The sequence below is a fragment of the Eurosta solidaginis genome, chromosome 4 (assembly GCF_040869045.1).
Source record: "Eurosta solidaginis isolate ZX-2024a chromosome 4, ASM4086904v1, whole genome shotgun sequence".
NCBI lineage: Eukaryota > Metazoa > Arthropoda > Insecta > Diptera > Tephritidae > Eurosta > Eurosta solidaginis.
The window spans coordinates 163,257,607-163,275,935 of NC_090322.1; the positions used below are offsets into that span (position 1 = coordinate 163,257,607).

The 18,329-nt window shown below is 38.5% G+C and overlaps 1 protein-coding gene across 3 annotated transcripts in view; it reads left to right on the top strand.

Moving 5' to 3' along the window:
- wcy (WW domain-containing adapter protein with coiled-coil wacky) overlaps window positions 1-18,329 on the top strand; it is an 81,073-nt gene that overhangs the window by 36,128 nt on the left and 26,616 nt on the right. Inside the window, exon 1 of one of the 3 annotated variants that reach the window (XM_067783607.1) lies at window positions 6,085-6,768. The exons of the other annotated variants lie outside the window; for them this stretch is intronic. Within the exon in view, the coding sequence (XP_067639708.1) occupies window positions 6,676-6,768 (93 nt within the window). The 5' untranslated portion in view covers window positions 6,085-6,675. Of the gene's footprint in view, window positions 1-6,084; window positions 6,769-18,329 lie in introns of those variants that run through there. 3 annotated transcript variants of the gene reach the window in all.

Genomic DNA, 18,329 nt, shown 5'->3' on the forward strand with positions numbered 1-18,329 from the left:
CGCTTGCCAGACACTGCCGAGGGGCGACCCCGCTTAGAAAAATTTTCTTCTAATTGAAAAATCTTATTTCTAAAATTTTGATGTTGCTTTGCCCGGGAGTTGAACCCAGGGCATACGGTGTGATAGGCGGAGCACGCTACCATCACACCACGGTGGCCGCCAGTATCGCTTAGTGATACTAATATTCGTCACAATATTTTACGTATATGCCAAACGATTACTTACAACAACAGTCCTTTCCATTGAATATGTTTAATTGTTCCCACGCTACCGACTGTCCTACAACCTAAAATAATGGGTGTGACATTCGATCAGAACCTACATTTTGGCGAGCGTGCCTCAAGTACCTCGTCGGTAGTAGTTGGTGGCACATACATAGATTCGGCCATATTCACTTATAAATTCATCGGCCTGCCGATTGCATGCGACGCCACTTCAATATGGTCGCCATCTACACGTCTGGTCATCATCTACACAGTGAGGCTAGAATACTCCCCAAAGAGAGAAATGATATGCTGAACGAGCGGTTTCTGTTGAATACGCAGAAACCTGGGCATCCCAAAAGACATCTGATTGAAGAACTTAAGAAATCATCTCCGTTAAGGCCCTCAGAGACATCCACAAAAAGTTCAAATTACTATGCCAACAATTGATCCGTAAACCCCTTTCTCGAAAGCAATTACCCTTAACTCACAGTTAAGGAAAGCAACCTCCCCAGGGGACATGCGTCACAACTTTGGTTACTGTAATAGATTAAACTCTTACTTATCCATTACGTGTTTGGTTTTTCCTAATTAGGGATAGAACCATTATTTTCCAACTGGGCGTCTTTTAATCGCTTTCGGCGGACATTCTTGGCTTGTTCTCACAATCCACCTTTGTTGAAGCGCAAAATCGTTCTTCGGGTAGTGGCATAGAATGATCCTGTGATTTTTGCCAACTTTTTGTAACTAACATTCTGATTATTGACTTCAGATACTATAATATGCATATTTTTTAAATTGTCTTGAAACACCTATTAAAAAAAATTTTTTCAAATGTTTCATTACTTTGTCACTACTAAACAATTTGAAGGGAGTTCTATATTTGCAGAACTTTCTGTACCAGTTCTTATAATTACTATTGTTACTCACTGTTGCTGTTATTACCAAAAAATCAGCACCTTCCCTAAGAAAATGTTACAATTGTGGATTGTCATTTGCTATTTATGTATAAATCCGAAATGCTTCGGTACTAACATTTCCGATACAAACCCGACAGCCGCAGGCCTGCCAAAGCTAACAGTAGTTTAAACCCGCATTGGTCCTGACTTTCACATTTTACTTTAGGGCTCGGTGGCACTGTTAATCTGCAAAATACAAATTCAAAACGGGTAAAAATTTGATCCGCTGCTGACCGCATTGCTAATAACGCTCTGCTAAAAATCCAATGTTATTAATCAAAGTTCTGTTGAACGGGCCTAAAAATATTCCACACAATTTGGATGAAAAAATATATAGTATACATACATATTGTAACGAATTTAGGGGAATTCCGCTTATTTCAAACCTTCTGCTAATGTTCGAATCGCTAAACTGTTGAATAAATAACTCCCATATTCAATAATGCAAAATGGTCTTTATTAGAGTTTGAGAGTACTTCACAATAACACTTAACTTCACAACCAATAGCGTGCTTAAATCAAAACTGATTAGTCATACCTCAGCTTGCACTGCTTTTATACTCTCGGTTTCCTCGTTCACCCATTTCTCCTAAGATCTAGGAATTTCGTGAACTTCATGCTTGGTTACCAGCCATATACATGTATATTTGTAGTTTGTAGCCATATATGTGTTATATGTGATATGTGGATGATGATGGCATGCGTGAGTATCTCTCCGCTGCCTTGTATGTATGTGTGTACATGATGATTGATTGGTTTACGTACATACGAGTGCATGCTTAGTATCGGCTTAGTGATGCTAGTATCGCTTAGTGATGCTAGTATCCCTTAGTGATGCTAATATTCGTCACAATATGTATGTACCTGAATGTGTATAAAAGGGAATAGCAGCAAATATGCAATACTTAGAGAAAAATTACTTCGTCACACTGCCCTCCACCTAAGTCTGATCGTCCCGATCAGACAAATTTCGTGATCTAAATGCTGCTAGCCTCTCCAAAGGAACCAGGACTTCCCAACTGCACCAAAATTTGGATCGCACACCTTTCCGCCGGTGAGGGTTGTATAACAGTACCATATCCCTCCAAGAAACCTTCCGAATTGTTGTTCTTGTCAAACCTGTGTTTCATCTTACTACTCATTGCCCTGGTTCGTTCCCGCAAACTTTGTTGTTTGGCCGATGAACGGGCTTGATCTTGACGGATTGGATTTGCATAATCAGTATCGTTTTGACGTTTCACAACAGTAGTGCCCGCTGGCTTGAAACCACCCTTGCATTCTTTCTGGGAAATTCTCTCGTTCGTTTTAGTGCGTTTTTCTCGCAGGTACCTTCGGTTTTGTTTTGTTTGGCCCATTCGTTCCATCAACCTTTGCCCGATCTATTTTCTTTGACTTTTGTGGTCTCTGTCGAATCTCCTCCACCAGCACTCGCTTACTGCTGAACCCTTTCACCAAACTGAAGTTAAGTGGTACATCCTTGTTCGTAGCGCATAATCCTTCTCTGCATATCGATCTTGATGTCATGGTCAACTAAGAAGTCCACTCCCAATGAGACTTAATCAACCATCTCCGCCACAACGAATTTGTGTAGAACCGTGACCTTTCCAATTAAGACTTCACATATCACTTCTCCCTGGACTTGGTTATACTCGCCAGTGACCGTACGCAATTTTGCTCCAGGTAATGGCTTTACTCTCCTGTTGACCAAATCAGATCGGATTAGGGAATGAGATCCGCCCGTATCTACAGTCAGTACACGCTCCTTGCCATCCACATTTCCTCTGACAGTAAGACTGCTCGATTTTCTTTCAATTTGTGATTACAGAGATAACGGGACATTCCACAGCTGGAGCTAGATCTCGATCTTTACATCTGAATCGCTCTTGCTCATCTCCTCCAGCTTTGTTCTTAAGACCACCCATGCTGTTGAAACCACTAGGATCAAGATCGCAATGACGTGCAAAATGTGACCTGGCTTCCCGCATTTGAAGCATTTGATAACTCTTTCACTCCGCTTTTGCGATCCTTTCAGTGCCTCCAATATTGTGTTCACCCAATCTGGCCTTTCTACCTCCGCATGGCGTGCTTCAGTTGTGTTTCCATCTTTGATGTAATCTGTGCCGACATTTCTGAAATACGCGCTTCAATCTTCAATGTTATACGGTTCTCCTGCGATTCCAGCTGAGATGACATTTGCGACGACATTTCTGAAATGCGTGCCTCCTGTGCTTCCATCTTGGATATTATATATGTCTTCTGTTCTGCCAGTTGACATGACACTGTCGATGTTTGAGCAGATATTGCAGCCAAAATCGTGTTCAAGTCTGTGCTCGTAACTGTCTGCGATGTTTCGTTTTTCTCTTAAATTTTTGTTGTTTCGTCCCCATCAGGATGAAAGACATCTCGTCCATATTAATTCCTTCCGACTCCATTACCTCTGTTGTTGTTGTTGTTGTAGCAATAAGGTTACTCCCCGAAGGCTTTGGGGAGTGTTATCGATGTGATGGTCCTTTGCCGGATACAGATCCGGTACGCTCCGGTAACACAGCACCATTAAGGTGCTAGCCCGACCATCTCGGGAACGTTTTATATGGCCACATTAAACCTTCAGGCCATCCCTCCCTCCCCACTCCCAAACTCCATGAGGAGCTTGGGGTCGCCAGAGCCTCGTCTGTTAGTGAAACAGGATTCGCCGCGGATAGGTGAGGTTGACAATTGGGTTTGGAGAAGCTATATATTGGGTTGACAACCTGAAGGGTTGCGCTACACAGCCCCTTGATTCTGGTATTTTAGTCGCGTCTGACGACAGGCTCTCCATTACCTCTCGTAGCCGTGCTTGAAGTTCGATCTTATTGCCGGTTGTATTCAATTCACGGTTCTCCAACTCCTTTTTCAGTTGCTGGATCCTTAATTCACTTAACTTTGCCATGTCCAAGTTGTATTCGAAATCATCGGAATTTATTCAACAATTCCTCTTCTGACACCAATTGCAACGAGTTTAGGGAAATTCCGCTCATTCCAAACCTTCTTCTATTGTTCGAATCGCTAAACTGTTGAATAAATAACTCCAATATTCAATAATGCAAAATGGTCTTTATTAGACTACTTTGAGAGTACTTCATAATAACACTTAACTTCACAACCAATAGCGTGCTTAAATCAAAACTGATTAGTCATGCCTCGGCTTGCGCTGCTTACTTTCGGTTTCCTCGTTCACCCATTTCTCCTAAGGTCTAGTAATTTCGTGAACTTCATGCTTGGTTACCAGCCATATCCATGTATATTTGTAGTTTGGAGCCATATGCGTGTGTGCATATGTGAATATTACTTCGGCTGATGATGACATGCGTTAGTGAGTATCTCTCCCCTGCATTGTATGTATGTGTGTACATGATGATTGATTTGTTTACGGACATACGAGTGGCTGCTTAGTATCGGCTTAGTGATGCTAGTATCGCTTAGTGATGCTAATCTTCATCACAATATGTATGCACCTGAATGTGTATAAAAAGGAATAGGAGCAAATAGGCAATACTTAGAAAAAATTCCAAAGCGTTGGCTAAGTGGATAGAGGCATCTGCCATTACACGTTTATGAAGTATGAATGTTGGAGATTTCGAGTTTAAAAGTCAGCTCCCGAAAAGCTAGCTGATGAAGAAGTCAAATTCAGAAACATGTCCTAGTAACCATCGCCATGTACAAATTTTGTAATTTTCTAATATCAAAATTATCTACTATTTAAAAATAACCGGCAACAATTATTTATCTTTTATTCGTCATTCAAATAAATTGTTTCCAACTCTGCTTTCAATAGTTTCTTAACTTTTCAATATTTTTTATCATCTTATTCTTTTTTTACTATATAAGAACATGCCGTCGAAGGCTGAGTGAAAATTACCCTATTTTGATTACCCCTCCGAGAACGTCCATCCTAGCTAAGCAAACGTTTGGAGCATTTGTTGGTCAGGGTCGCATGATTTGAATTACGCATTCACAAAATCACAAATGAAAGAGTATTTTTATTTGTTATTAGATTCTTAAAGTCTTTAGGAATCTTAAAGTTTCTTAGAACGAAATACAATCCCAAACAAAATGTATCTTTTATTACAAAAAAAAATTAATTTATTTGTCTTTGACTTGCTCATAGTAAGCATCCGTTATTGTCAAGACTAGTTTTGCGATAAAAATTAATAGAAACGGGAAGCAATCCGATAATGAAGGATTTTTTTTTTATTTATTTCATATTTCATTAGCAACGCCTTAGTACAATGCAATCTTGTATAGTACAACAAAAGTAATAATTACATAAAGTTCATTGAAAAATACTCTATATAAAGCGAAAAACATATATAAAAGAATAAAAAAGTAGATGAAGTAATACATTGCGTGTTACTGTTGAGTAAAGAGAAAAACTTGCCATATTTATTGGCTATCAGTCAACAAATGCACTCTTCCATCCACCAGTTTTTATGAAAAAAATTCAGTCGTCGTAAGCCCAAGGGGGTTTGAACCTCGCCCTCCCCCCCTGCCACCCTTGCGAGGACCCTGCAATTCGTGTTTGCAGAAGTCCTATCTGCAATTTTTGCTTCATTAAATATGGCCTGTCTTAGAATTAGTTTCTATAACAGTGAAAATTCATAATATTTATGTCGAACAACTGATTTTTTTTAGATAGACCATTTGCCAAAATATATCGTTTTCAATCCATCAACCAAGATAGGGTAATCCTTCGCTTAGCGGTCGATTAGATACGTCCTTGTCTGTTCGCTACACATTGTATGTGCGCATATTTTCAACAATTTGTTTTTCATAATTTTTTCTTCAACTGCAAACATGTTTGTACAAAATACAACGATCTTCCCTGACTGTGCTGTTTTAACTACAAACAAAAATCAAATCCAGCAAACCGCCACAACAGCATACAATTAACAAAAGAAACGCGCAGCTTCGTTGCAGAATGGACTAAAAAATTTACTTAAATGCAAAATTATGTTTAAAATAATGACAAGCGATTGTAAGTTTCTAAAGCCGCCAAGAGATAAAACAACAACATAACAAACGACAAATAACTTGTCTTCTTTACTAAGTGCGCTCCAACCAACAACAACTAAAGGCAAATTTCGAATTGTTAGTAAAAAAATCAAAAAATCGAGAAAAGAAAAGGAATTCTAAAAATAATTTAACAAAAGTAAACAAAAATTGTAACAACTATAAATTTGCAAACATTTTTGTTAACATTTTTTTATTATTTTCAAAAATTGGTAGTTTTGATTTCGGAAAACTTAAAAATCTTATTTTTGAAAAATCTTAAGATTTTGCTTTAAAAAATTAACGTTGTATACTACATTTTGGCTTTGTAAAAAAATTAATTTAAATGTAGTGTGAGAATTCCAAACTTAATCACGGTTATTGTCACACAGTGTCAGCTGCTGTCGTTTCCTGCGATTAGTGTGTAACGTTCGCCTATAATAATACATCTTAGTACGTGAATAAACGTGACTCCTTCGCAGTTTATGACTACTGCAAATAGTATCGCTTTAGATTTACTACAGTTGGCACATGGCTGTAAGAAAAATGCTGCTATTGGTCTGTGTCGTATAGATGATGTAAGTAAAGAAATGTGCCGGTTGTGGGCGTAGCTGCGCATGCGCTTGTATATATTCATAAAAAATAATTTATAAAATAAACGTATGTACAGCAGCGTCGCATGGCTGGAAAAGAAACCACATCTCTAGATATCTTTCCAAAAATATTTTTTTCCCACATACACACACACACACATTCAAGATTTCTCGAACATGTTCGAGAAGAGATTTCTCGCGAGTCTCGCCTTCTCGCGAGATTCTCGAATCTCGAATTACTCGTAAGGCTCGATTAAGTTGAATGTCGAGAAGCTCGCGAGTCTTACGAGTAATTACGAGATTCGAGAATTTCGCGAGAAGACGGGTTCTTGATGTCTCGTTGAAAAATAAAATATTGCAAACAAAATTATATGTATAACATGGTGGAACGATACAAGGTGGCAGCATGGGACAGCTGATTATAAACTTTTTTTATTTGATTTGATACATCAACTTCCTGCGCAGTACGATTTTGACATTTGTCCATCGAATTTACAAAAACAAAGTACATGGAATTTTTATTTATGTTTGTAGGTATGTCACCATGCTGCCACCTTGTATCGTTCCGCCATGATGTATAATAAATATGTTTTGAGTTAAATGTCATTGAAGCAATATAATCAACAAAAAAGTCACAAGTAAAAAAAAAAAACAAGTGTATAAATACTGTGCATACAGCGATTAAGTAAGAATGTCGAGAAGCTCGCGAGATTTACGAGGACTTCTAGACACGAGAATCTCGCGAGAAGTCGAGTTTTTGATTTCTCGGGTATCGAAAATCTCGCTTGTGTTCGAGAAGAAATCGTAAGCTCTACTCTCCTGTCGGCAACGACTTTGCTTTTTAAGGTTTTTTTCATGATCTACTAAAAATTTTTTTTTTGAAATTGTAGCAATCTACGTAATTCAAGTTTATGAAGAAAAATGTTTTGTCATATTTTTTTTCAGTCGAAGATTTTTTCTTACCATAATTTAAACTGTTTCTGTATCGCTTAATATAATTTCAAATAAATTATTATTATAAAACCGTGAGATTATAAAAGGTTATGGGCGAACTAAAAGATCACGGGATACTTCAGTTTAATGGTAATTGTTTCGACGACTGGCGATTCCGTGTCGAAATCCATTTTGATGCTCTCGGTTTGGGCGAAGTTTTAACGGGCTCTCCTCCAAATGAAGAAGCGGCGAAGGCAGAATTTTTAAAGAAGGACAAGAAGGCCAAGGACTTGTTAGTTGGATTTATTCATAACGATTGTTTGGGCTATGTTCGCGACAAGACAACGACTAAAGAAATGTGGGATAATCTCCAAATTAGTTTTGCACGAAAATCAATTGTGAGCCAGCTGTTGGTGCGGAAGCAGCTAGCAACGCTCCGCATGAGGGAAGACGATTATGAGATCAGTCATTTGAATATTTTTGAAAATTTGGTGAGACGCTGAAGATGGCGGGTGCTACAATCAATGAAGAAGATCTGTTGGCGCAGTTACCTTTAACGTTACCGGAAAAATTTGATCCGCTTGTGACTGCTTTGAAAAACTTAAGTGATGCTAAGTTGACGGTTAGTGTTGTAAAAGAAAGATTGTTGGCAGAAGAGATAAAGTTATCTGATCGTCATCAAAGGGATTATTCTGAGAAGACAGCATTCAGTAGTAAGAAATACGCGAGAAAGCCTTCAAAGTTTCAAGGCAAGTTGAAGCTAGAAGCGCAGTAAATAACAAAAAAACGAATAGTATTTGTTTTGTTGCCGATCGTGGAAACGATTTGAAGAAAGCGTACGGTTCAAACCTTAAATTTAAACTTGACTCTGGAGCGAGTGACCATATGGCTAATGAGAAATGGTATTATAAAAATCTAATTAAATTGGATAACCATGTTCTCATTGATGTAGCTAAAGATAATCAGACTCTAATTGCTAGATATTCAGGGCAAATCAGTGGGTTGAGTAATAAAGGGGTATAGCTTATTATGCAAGACGTCTTGTATGTGCCAGAGTTAAGGGACAATTTGTTGTCAGTTCGAAAACTTACAAATGCCGGTGTTGATGTAGTATTTTGCTAAAGCAAGGCAAATACATATTATAAAGAATGGAGAACTCTTAGCAACTGCACATCTACGGAATGGGTTGTATGAAATTGAAATAGAGGTTGAGCGGTCTTCTACTTCTTCTTGTGACGATGAACGCTCTTCAGCATTAATGTGTAATCAGGATAAGGTTAAACTTTGGCATAAACGATTTGGTCACATTGGCCAACAAGCATTTGATGATTTAATTACCAAGCAAATGGTAAATGGGTTAGAAGTAAATAGAGAAAAATTAAATTATTGCGATGTTTGTGTTGAAGCTAAACATTCTCGAGATTCTTTCAATGGACATCGTGTTAGAGCTAAACGGCCACTTGAAAGGATCCACTCTGACGTATGTGGACCATTTGACCCTGTTGCATGGGATGGATTAAAGTACTTTGTTTCGTTTATAGACGATTATACGCATTTTGCATTCGTCTATAATATTAACAAGAAGTCCGATATTTTTGAAATGTTGAAGCAATATGAAGCTGTGGTAACTGCTAAATTTGGAACCTCTATATCGAAATTAACTATTGATCAAGGCAGGGAATACCTTTCCAATGATCAAGAAGGTTGGTACAAAAAGAAGGGGATTCAAGTGGAATCAACGGTTGCCTATTCACATCAGCAAAATGGGGTTGCCGAGCGATTTAATAGGACTTTGCTGGAAAAAGTTAGATCAATGTCGATTGAATTTAACATGCCAAAGCGAATGTGGTGTGAAGCGGTATATATAGGTATATATATCATAAATCGTAGTCCAACAATGTCATTGGATGGTTTCATTACACCAACTGAGATGTGGTATGGTGTAAAACCAGATGTAAGTAAATTGCGTATACTTGGTTGTAAGGCATTCGCATGGATACCCAATCAGAAGAGGAAGAAGTTAGATTCGAAGAGCTGTAAGACAGTAATGATTGGTTATGTTGCTAATGGGTACAGACTGTGGGACATAAAAAATCAGAAGATATTAATTGCACGAGATGTCGTATTCGATGAATCAGTTTTCCTGTTTAAAGAGGAAGTATTTAACAAAGTAAATAAAGAAGTACGTATTAAACGCGACCACGAGCAAGACGGGGAAAGGGATGATGAGGTTCTCGTGGCAGATGGGGTTTCTGATTGTGTTCCAGTACGCAGAGAAATTTCCAGCGAAGAGATGATACAGCAACAACAACAACAAAAGCCACAGCAACATGAACTAGAGCAGGAAAATGAAGAAACAAATATGTACATTTAATGACATTGTAAATGAGAATGATGATGAAGAAATTCCTTCAGAGAATAACGATGTTCCAAATGAGCATACTCTTAGGCGTACACTCAGAAAAAACTTGAATGAAATGGCACTTAAGAAATTTTTTCCTTTTCGCATGGCCAAAATTTCTTCAAAATGAGGAAAAATTCCTCAATTTGAAAAATTTTTCCTCATTTTGAAGAAATTTGGCCATGCGAATGAGGAAAAAATGTCTTAAGTGCCATTTCATTCCCATTTTTCTTTAATCGGGAGAAAGTTTCTTCTGAGTGTAGTGAACGAGAGCGCCGAACTTCACGTAAGCTGTTTTATTATTTTATTGTGTATAGAGCTACTTCGGCTGCCTATACTCCTACAGATTATCCTGAAACATATAGAGAAATTGAAAGTAGAAGTGATGTGAGTTGTTGGATGAAAGCTATTGATGAGGAATTGGAATATATGTACAAAAATAATGCCTGGGATATAGTATCTCTCCCGAAAGATGTTAAGCCACTTAAAAGTGGCAATCCAACTCGTTACAAGGTACGTCTCTTAGCAAAAGGTTTCTTGCAAAAAGAAGGAATTGATTACAATGAAACATATGCTCCAGTAGCCAAACTTACAACAATTAGAGTTGTGCTAGCAGTTGGTGTACATGAGCATTTGTTGTTTCACTAACTAAATGTAAAAACAGCATTTTTACATGGTGAATTGCAAGAAGATATTTATATGGCTATTCCAGAAGGCATTGAAGTAGAACCAGACAAAGTGTGCAAACTACGTAAATCTTTGTATGGGTTAAAACAACCACCACGATGCTGGAACCAAAAATTTAATAAACATTTGTTAAGTATTGGATTCAAGGTCAAATCATGATTATTGTTTATACACGAAATTTTCTAATGGGGATTTCTTAATTGTAACAATGTATGTCGATGACCTCCTTATTGCTGCTAAGCCGATTGCTTCTATTAACTGGTTGAAAAAGACTTTGAATGAATAATTTGAAATGTCAGTGGAGAATTGAAATATTTTCTGGGAATTAAGATTGAGAATTTTGGTGATCATATTACTTTATCACAAGAAGCTAGTATTGATAAAGTATTGAGAAAATTTGGAATGGAAGACTGTATTACTGTGGGAAGTCCTATGGAAAAAGGATTACAACTATTGCAAAGTAAAGAAAAACCCAGCTGTGACAAGCCCTATAGAGAATTGCTAGGGAGCCTAATGGACATTATGCTTTGTGTAAGACCGGATATTTGTTTTTCAATTTGCTGGGGAGATATCAGCAGAATGCAAGTGAAGAGCATTGGCAATGCCTAAAGAGAGTTTTGAGGTATCTCAAAGGCACCAAAAGAAAGAAGTTGATATTCAAGCAAACTCTTAACAGGCATCTTATTGGTTTCGCTGATGCAGATTGGGGAAGTGATGTGACTGATCAGTGAGCGGTTTTGTATTTCAAGTATGTGGATGTACGGTTTCTTAGATAAGTGAGAAACAACCGACCGTTGCTCTTTCTTCTAGCGAATCAGAATACATAGCATTGAGTGCGGCAGTAACTGAAGCAGTGTGGTTACATGGTTTATTGAATGACCTAAAACAAATCACAGATCAATCAATAGAAATATTTGAAGATAATAACGGATGCATTGGAATGGCAAACACTTTTGAAATTAAACGCACAAAACATCATTTTCTAAGAGACATGACTGCAAAGGGCATGATAAAACTGACTGCAATCAATACCGAAGACCAGTTGGCAGATTTATTTAAAAAGCTTTAAACACAAGCAGATTTAATAATTTATATTGTAAGCTAGGATTACATGATTGAGAAGGGGTGTTGACATTGTAGCAATCTATGTAATTCAAGTTTATGAAGAAAAAATGTTTTGTCATATTTTTTTTTCAGTCGAAGATTTTTTCTTACCATAATTTAAACTCTTTCTGTATCGCTTAATATAATTTCAAATAAATTATTATTATAAAACCGTGAGATTATAATAATTTTCCCTGTCAACCCAAAAATGTCCGCTAAAAACTTTTTTTTTTAAACTGTTATCGCCAACGTTTTTAGCGGACATTTTTGGGTCGGACAGGGTATACATGAAAATTTTACAATCAAATTCAATTAGTAGGTCATGAAAAAACCTTAATAATCAAAGTCGAAAAAAAGTCAAATAATACTATAATACTTTTCCCTGGCAGTATCCATGACAATCTCTACATATAATAAAGTTCGGACAAGTCGATGTCTGTACATTGAAGATATTTATGAAAAAATATTATGGGAGGGGTCTTTATTACACGCCTAATCCAAATCAACAGTTTTTTAGAATTTTTGTCTGTCTGCCTTTCTTTCTGTATGTTTGTACTCGCATCACTCAGGAAACACTGCACAAAATTAAGTGCAATCTCCACTGTTGCATAAGCCGAGGTCTAACTTACATATTAGAATACATTTCAAACCCATATATCCCTAGGGTATTGAAACACAAATGTACAGGGTATTTTTCAAATGTATTTGTACAGTGTTTAGTTGATGTGCGAAAACCGCGGTAATGCCCTTAGGGATGTATTTGAAGAACAAGCAGGATTGTATTTCAATCATAAAAACTTAGAGAGGATATTTAAAAACTTTAAACCGTACCACAGTTTGGGCTATTAAAATCTAGGTCAAGGAGATGTCTTGATTTTTTTATACAATGATGTACCGTCATACATATTGTAACGAATTTAGGTAATCCCTCTTATTTGAAACGTTCGAATCGCTAATTTGTCGAATAAATAACTCCAATATTCAGTAATGCAAAATGATCTTTATTATACTACTTTGAGAGTACTTCACAATAACACTTATACTTGACAACTAATTGCGTGTTTAAATCAAACTAATTAGTCATGTCTCAGCTTGCGCTGCTTTTATACTCTCGGTTTCCTCGTTCAACCATTTCTCCTAAGGTCTAGTAATTTCGTGAACTTCATGCTTGGTTACCAGTCATATACTTGTATATTTGTAGTTTGTAGCCATATGCGTGTGTATATGTGAGTACTACTTCGGCTGATGATTACATGCGTTTGTGAGTATCTCTACCTTGCCTTGTATGTGCATATGTGTGTAAATGATGATTGATTTGTTTACGTACATACGAGTGGCTGCTTAGTATCGGCTTAGTGATGCCAATATTCGTCACAATATGTACATATATCGGCGGCCACCGTGGTGTGATGGTAGCGTGCTCCGCCTATCACACCGGATGCCCTGGGTTCAAACCCCGGGCAAAGCAACATCAAAAATTTTAGAAATAAGGTTTTTCAATTAGAAGAAAAAATTTTCTAAGCGGGGTCGCCCCTCGGCAGTGTTTGGCAAGCGCTCCGGGTGTATTTCTGCCATGAAAAGCTCTCAGTGAAAACTCATCTGCCTTGCAGATGCCGTTCGGAGTCGGCATAAAATCATGTAGGTCCCGTCCGGCCAATTTGTAGGGAAAATCAAGAGGAGCACGACGCAAATTGGAAGAGAAGCTCGGCCTTAGATCTCTTCGGAGGTTATCGCGCCTTACATTTATTTTTTTATTTTTTATGTACATATATCATAAGCAGGGCATAATTTCTACATATCCATTGTATGTGAAAATTGTAGGAAGTTCTGCTTAAAATCCACCAGGGTTCAAATACCAAGTAGAAATTGTTAGTAGCTCGACCAGATACTGAATGTTAGACTACCGTCAGTGCGGCAACTTGTTTCTTTCTTTTTTGGTAAGAATAACAACAATTCTTGGTTGTGTAAGCGTAATGGAACACGTTAAAATATTGCCATCGAAGCAAAAGTTCTTATAAGTTGGGGAGTTCTTATACCAAAAACAACCGTACTCTCAAGCAGTTGTCCTATTTAACGCACATGTGAGAAGTTTTCCGAGATCGAACTGTTTGTTACTTGCCCACCGTTACTAGGCGGGAGTTGGAGTGGGTTTCCGTAATTTGATAGTCGACACTCGTCGGTTCGATACTTCAGTTCGATATCGAACGCTCGAAGAGACCGGTCTGGTTTCCGTATCTTGACATGAGCACTTTAGTTCAAAAAGAGTTCAGAAATGTGTTTGAAGCAACAAAATAAATAAAAATAATTTGTTTAATAATTTCAAGAGCAAAAATGGTCAAATTACGAATATGCAATTCGATAGCGTCGACATTGTGTGTTATGGAGTGCGAAACCGATCATTTCATACTCGTTATTGTTCGATATCGAATTACGGGAAGCAACCCCTGAATAAATCGGATCCTAGTTGTTCTCCTGTTGTGCCATAGCTTCTTACAAAAGTTGCAGAAACTAAGGTCCGCTTCTATTTATTTTCGGTGGAGCACGGTATTTTCTACCGTTAAGTCTTCGACATGTTCCGGCAATTTTGCAGTTGTGTAGTCTTTCTAAGGTAATCTTTTCCGCTTCTACTCGAAATTTTCACATATGATCTATGCTCCAAATTACATAGCATTACAGTACATGTAATAAATGTAAAAAAATGTTTTCTACTTCTCCTGTAGGTTAGGTTAGGTTAGGTTAAGGAGGCGTGCAGGGGAATTTTCGCAACTTCCACTCGAAGGTATTTTTTGTCCATTGTGAGTGCCCTCAGTAAGTGCCGGTTGGCGGCACACTTTTCCAACCAAATTACTTCTTCATAATCCTCAACGAACCAATTGCTTTGTCTGATGAACCTATGTAAGTAGGAGTGAAAGATCCGCCTTCTTAAACTCTGCCAGGCTGTCGATAGCCCAGAAATCTGACTCCCCTTGTTTGCAGTCCAGAACATCGCCAGTCCTCATCCTGGCAGCTTCCCCAGACGGAGCTTGTTGGTATGCGCCATTTTCGGAGTATTGGTGTAATAGCGCAATGACCTGTGATGACACCCGTAAGAACTCTCACTATAGATTTGTTTAGGAGGGTTGTAAGGACCTTGAGACCTCGCACATATTCCGTTTGGTCCCCAGGGAGTCCGTTGCATAATCTCATATTCCTCTATTTTCTTCAGCAGATAACCCTGTGGTAGTCGTACGGAGTTTCCGTCTCGCTTATGACCATTTCGGAACATTTCCTGGCCATCTCATCTGCAAATCCATTCCCTTCAATATCGCTATACCCGGGGCCCAGCAACGGGAGATATTTAAGTGTCAACGAGGCTCGACACTTCCACACGATATCCGACCTTATCATGTTGGATTCCAATGCCTTTAAGGTGGCCTGGCGACAAAGATCGCAACATTAATGTCTGGGACCGTACTATAATGGAGTAATGCGGCTGCTCTCTCTATGGCATAGATTGGCGATTGATTTACCTTGGATTCTTTGAGCACATTTCAGCTCCAGTTCCCTTTTTCATTTTTGAGCTGACTGTGTAAATTGTAGTGCCTCTATCACTGTCTAGGCCTTTCTCCCTGGTTTTGGGTATTGTTATCGATGTTGATGGTCCTTTTTCGGATATGGGCCCGGTAAGTTCCGGTAAAAAGCACCATTAAGGTACAAGCCCAACCATTTCGAGAGCGATTTAATATGACCACATTGAACCTTCTAGGCAATACCGATCAACTGAAGCAGGTTACAGCGCCGTCTACTGCTACTTAGACGCGGAACAAATGACAGATTCATTGTTTCTATGACGAAAGCTTAACGCCGAGCTTCGCATTGGCGGGTAAGGGACCTCTGTACATGTTTTATGCCGCCTCCGAACGGCACCTGCAAGCAGATGTATTTTCGCTTATAAACTTTTCATGGGAGAAATACACTTGGAGCGTTTTTTGGACCACTGCCGTGAGATACCTCTGCCAGATTTTTTTTCTAATTGAAAAATCCTTTCCTAAACATTTTGACAAATTTTTCCCGGACCTTGAAGCCTGAACTTTCAGGCAGGCTAGCACGCCACCACTGCACAAATCGGCCTGGTATGTGATTTTGATTTTTGGCATACGTCGATGATAAATTTAAGTAGTGCTAGGGTGTATTTCCTTAATTCGATAGTCGGCACTCGTCGGCTAGATACTTCAATTTCTATTTAACTGCAAATTTGCGTCTTGCCAATCATCGGCATGGCTTTCGAAAACTACATAGCACTACCGCCGCGCTAAACGCCTTTAAAACGCAAATTATTGCGGGTTGAATTAAAAACCCCACCATAGGACATTATTCGTTGCGCTAGACCTGTCAAAAGCTTTTGATACGGTCAACCACGGCACGTTACTACAAGACCTGGAAGGGTCCTCCCTTCCCCCAAGTCTCAAAAGGTGGACCGCAAATTATCTCTCTGGTCGGCAAGCATCGGTGCAATTCAGGAACATAACATCTAAACCCAGCAGTATTAAACAAGGGGTACCACGGGGTGGTGTCCTACCTACCTTCACCGCCAGAAGGAGTAACTATCGGTTCCTACGCTGATGACTGCACAATAATTGCCACAGGCCCAGGACTACACATCGATGAGCTTTGTAATAAAATAAACAGGTATCTCCCTGATAACTCCAGTTTTTTTCGCCTCGCGAAACCTGACATTGTCACCGACCAAATCATCGGCGACCTTATTTACAACATATGTCGACCATATTGAACATCCACGTTGATGGCATTACGCTATCGACTGTCTTACACCCACAAATTTTTGGTCTGACGTTCGATCAGGATTACATTTTCGAGAGCATGCAACCGCAATTGTTCCTAAAATCCAAAGCCGTAATAAAATCCTCAAATTTCTTGCCGGCAGCACTTGGGCTAAAGGCAAAGAAACGCTCATTACCACTTACAAAGCAATTGGCTGGCCGATTGCATGCTACGTGTCCTCGATATGGCCGCCAAGCCTAAAGGTTACTCACTTGAAGAAAATGCAGGCCTGCCAAAATACTGCCCTCAGAACCACTACGAGCTGTCTCCTTATGCCCCCAGAACACCACCTACACAATGAGGCGAGAGTACTCCCCATTAAAACAAAAATAATGGCACGATAATTATAAGCGCTTATACAGCAGGCGACAAGGACAAAATTAGAGATACGCTAACAGAAAAGTTGGATAAAAATGTGTATAATATAGCTGAGCCAATAGTGTATTTTCCTAGAGTTGTGGTAGCTAATATTAGTGCAGAGCATACCGAGAGCGAAATAGTTAGCCGGATCCTTGCGCAGAATGATACACTGAGGGAAGCTAAAATGAAATGTATTACAATTAAACGCGCTAAAAAAGAAAACGGAGGACAACATATTAATGCAGTTATGGAAATAGAGCATAAATATTATGAGGCCATCCTGAGACATAAAAAAATTAATGTTGGATGGGATCGCTGCCCAGTTTATGACGGTCAAACTGTAAAAAGGTGCTACAAATGTTTAGGGTTTAACCACATAGCTGCCAATTGCACTCTGAACCAGAGATGTAGTAAATATCTGGGAGAACATGGGGCAGAAAACTGAAGGAGAGCATGCCCATTAATAAATGTGGTAATTGCGTAGATGCCAATAATCAGTTAGGTTTTAAGCTCAATATAGACCATAACATAATGAGCCATGACTGCCCAGTTTATCAAAGGAAGCTTAAACTGGAAAAACAACGAGTTGGTTTTTAGCAACCAAGACGTACAAGCCCAGTAATAAATGTTGGTGATTTGAAATGTGTCTACTTGAATATTTGTAGTTTGTTAGCAAATAAAGCAGAGCTCGAAAAAATGATAGAAGAAGTGGATCCGGACATTGTTTTATGCTCAGAAACACGTATAACTTCAGGTATTCTTGATTCTGAAATTAATATTGCACCGTATACATTAATTCGCTGCGACTCTCATAGTAGACATACGGGAGGGGTCGTTTTATTACTGAAAAAGGAAATAAAGTACAAAATCAGGTTTAATCGATCAATTGATAGAAATGTATGGTGTGCTATGCTAAAATTAAAGCAAGTGGACATTAAGTGGCAAATAGGTGTGTTGTACCATTCCCCAAGTTCTAGTGACAGTGAATTTTTAAATCACGTAGAGTATCTTATCAGAAGTATTAGAATCAGGTACGAATTCCCTTCTAGTTGGAGATTTCAATATAAACTTAAATATTAACTCGTCGAGTAGCTACAAACTGAATGAAATTTGTGCACGTAGCGCAACGAAACAAAAAATAAATTTCAATACAAGAGTCGCGGAAACTTCTCAAACAAAAATAGATATATTATATGCAAACGCTGTAAATCTTGAAGACCACAGAATATCCGATCACGAA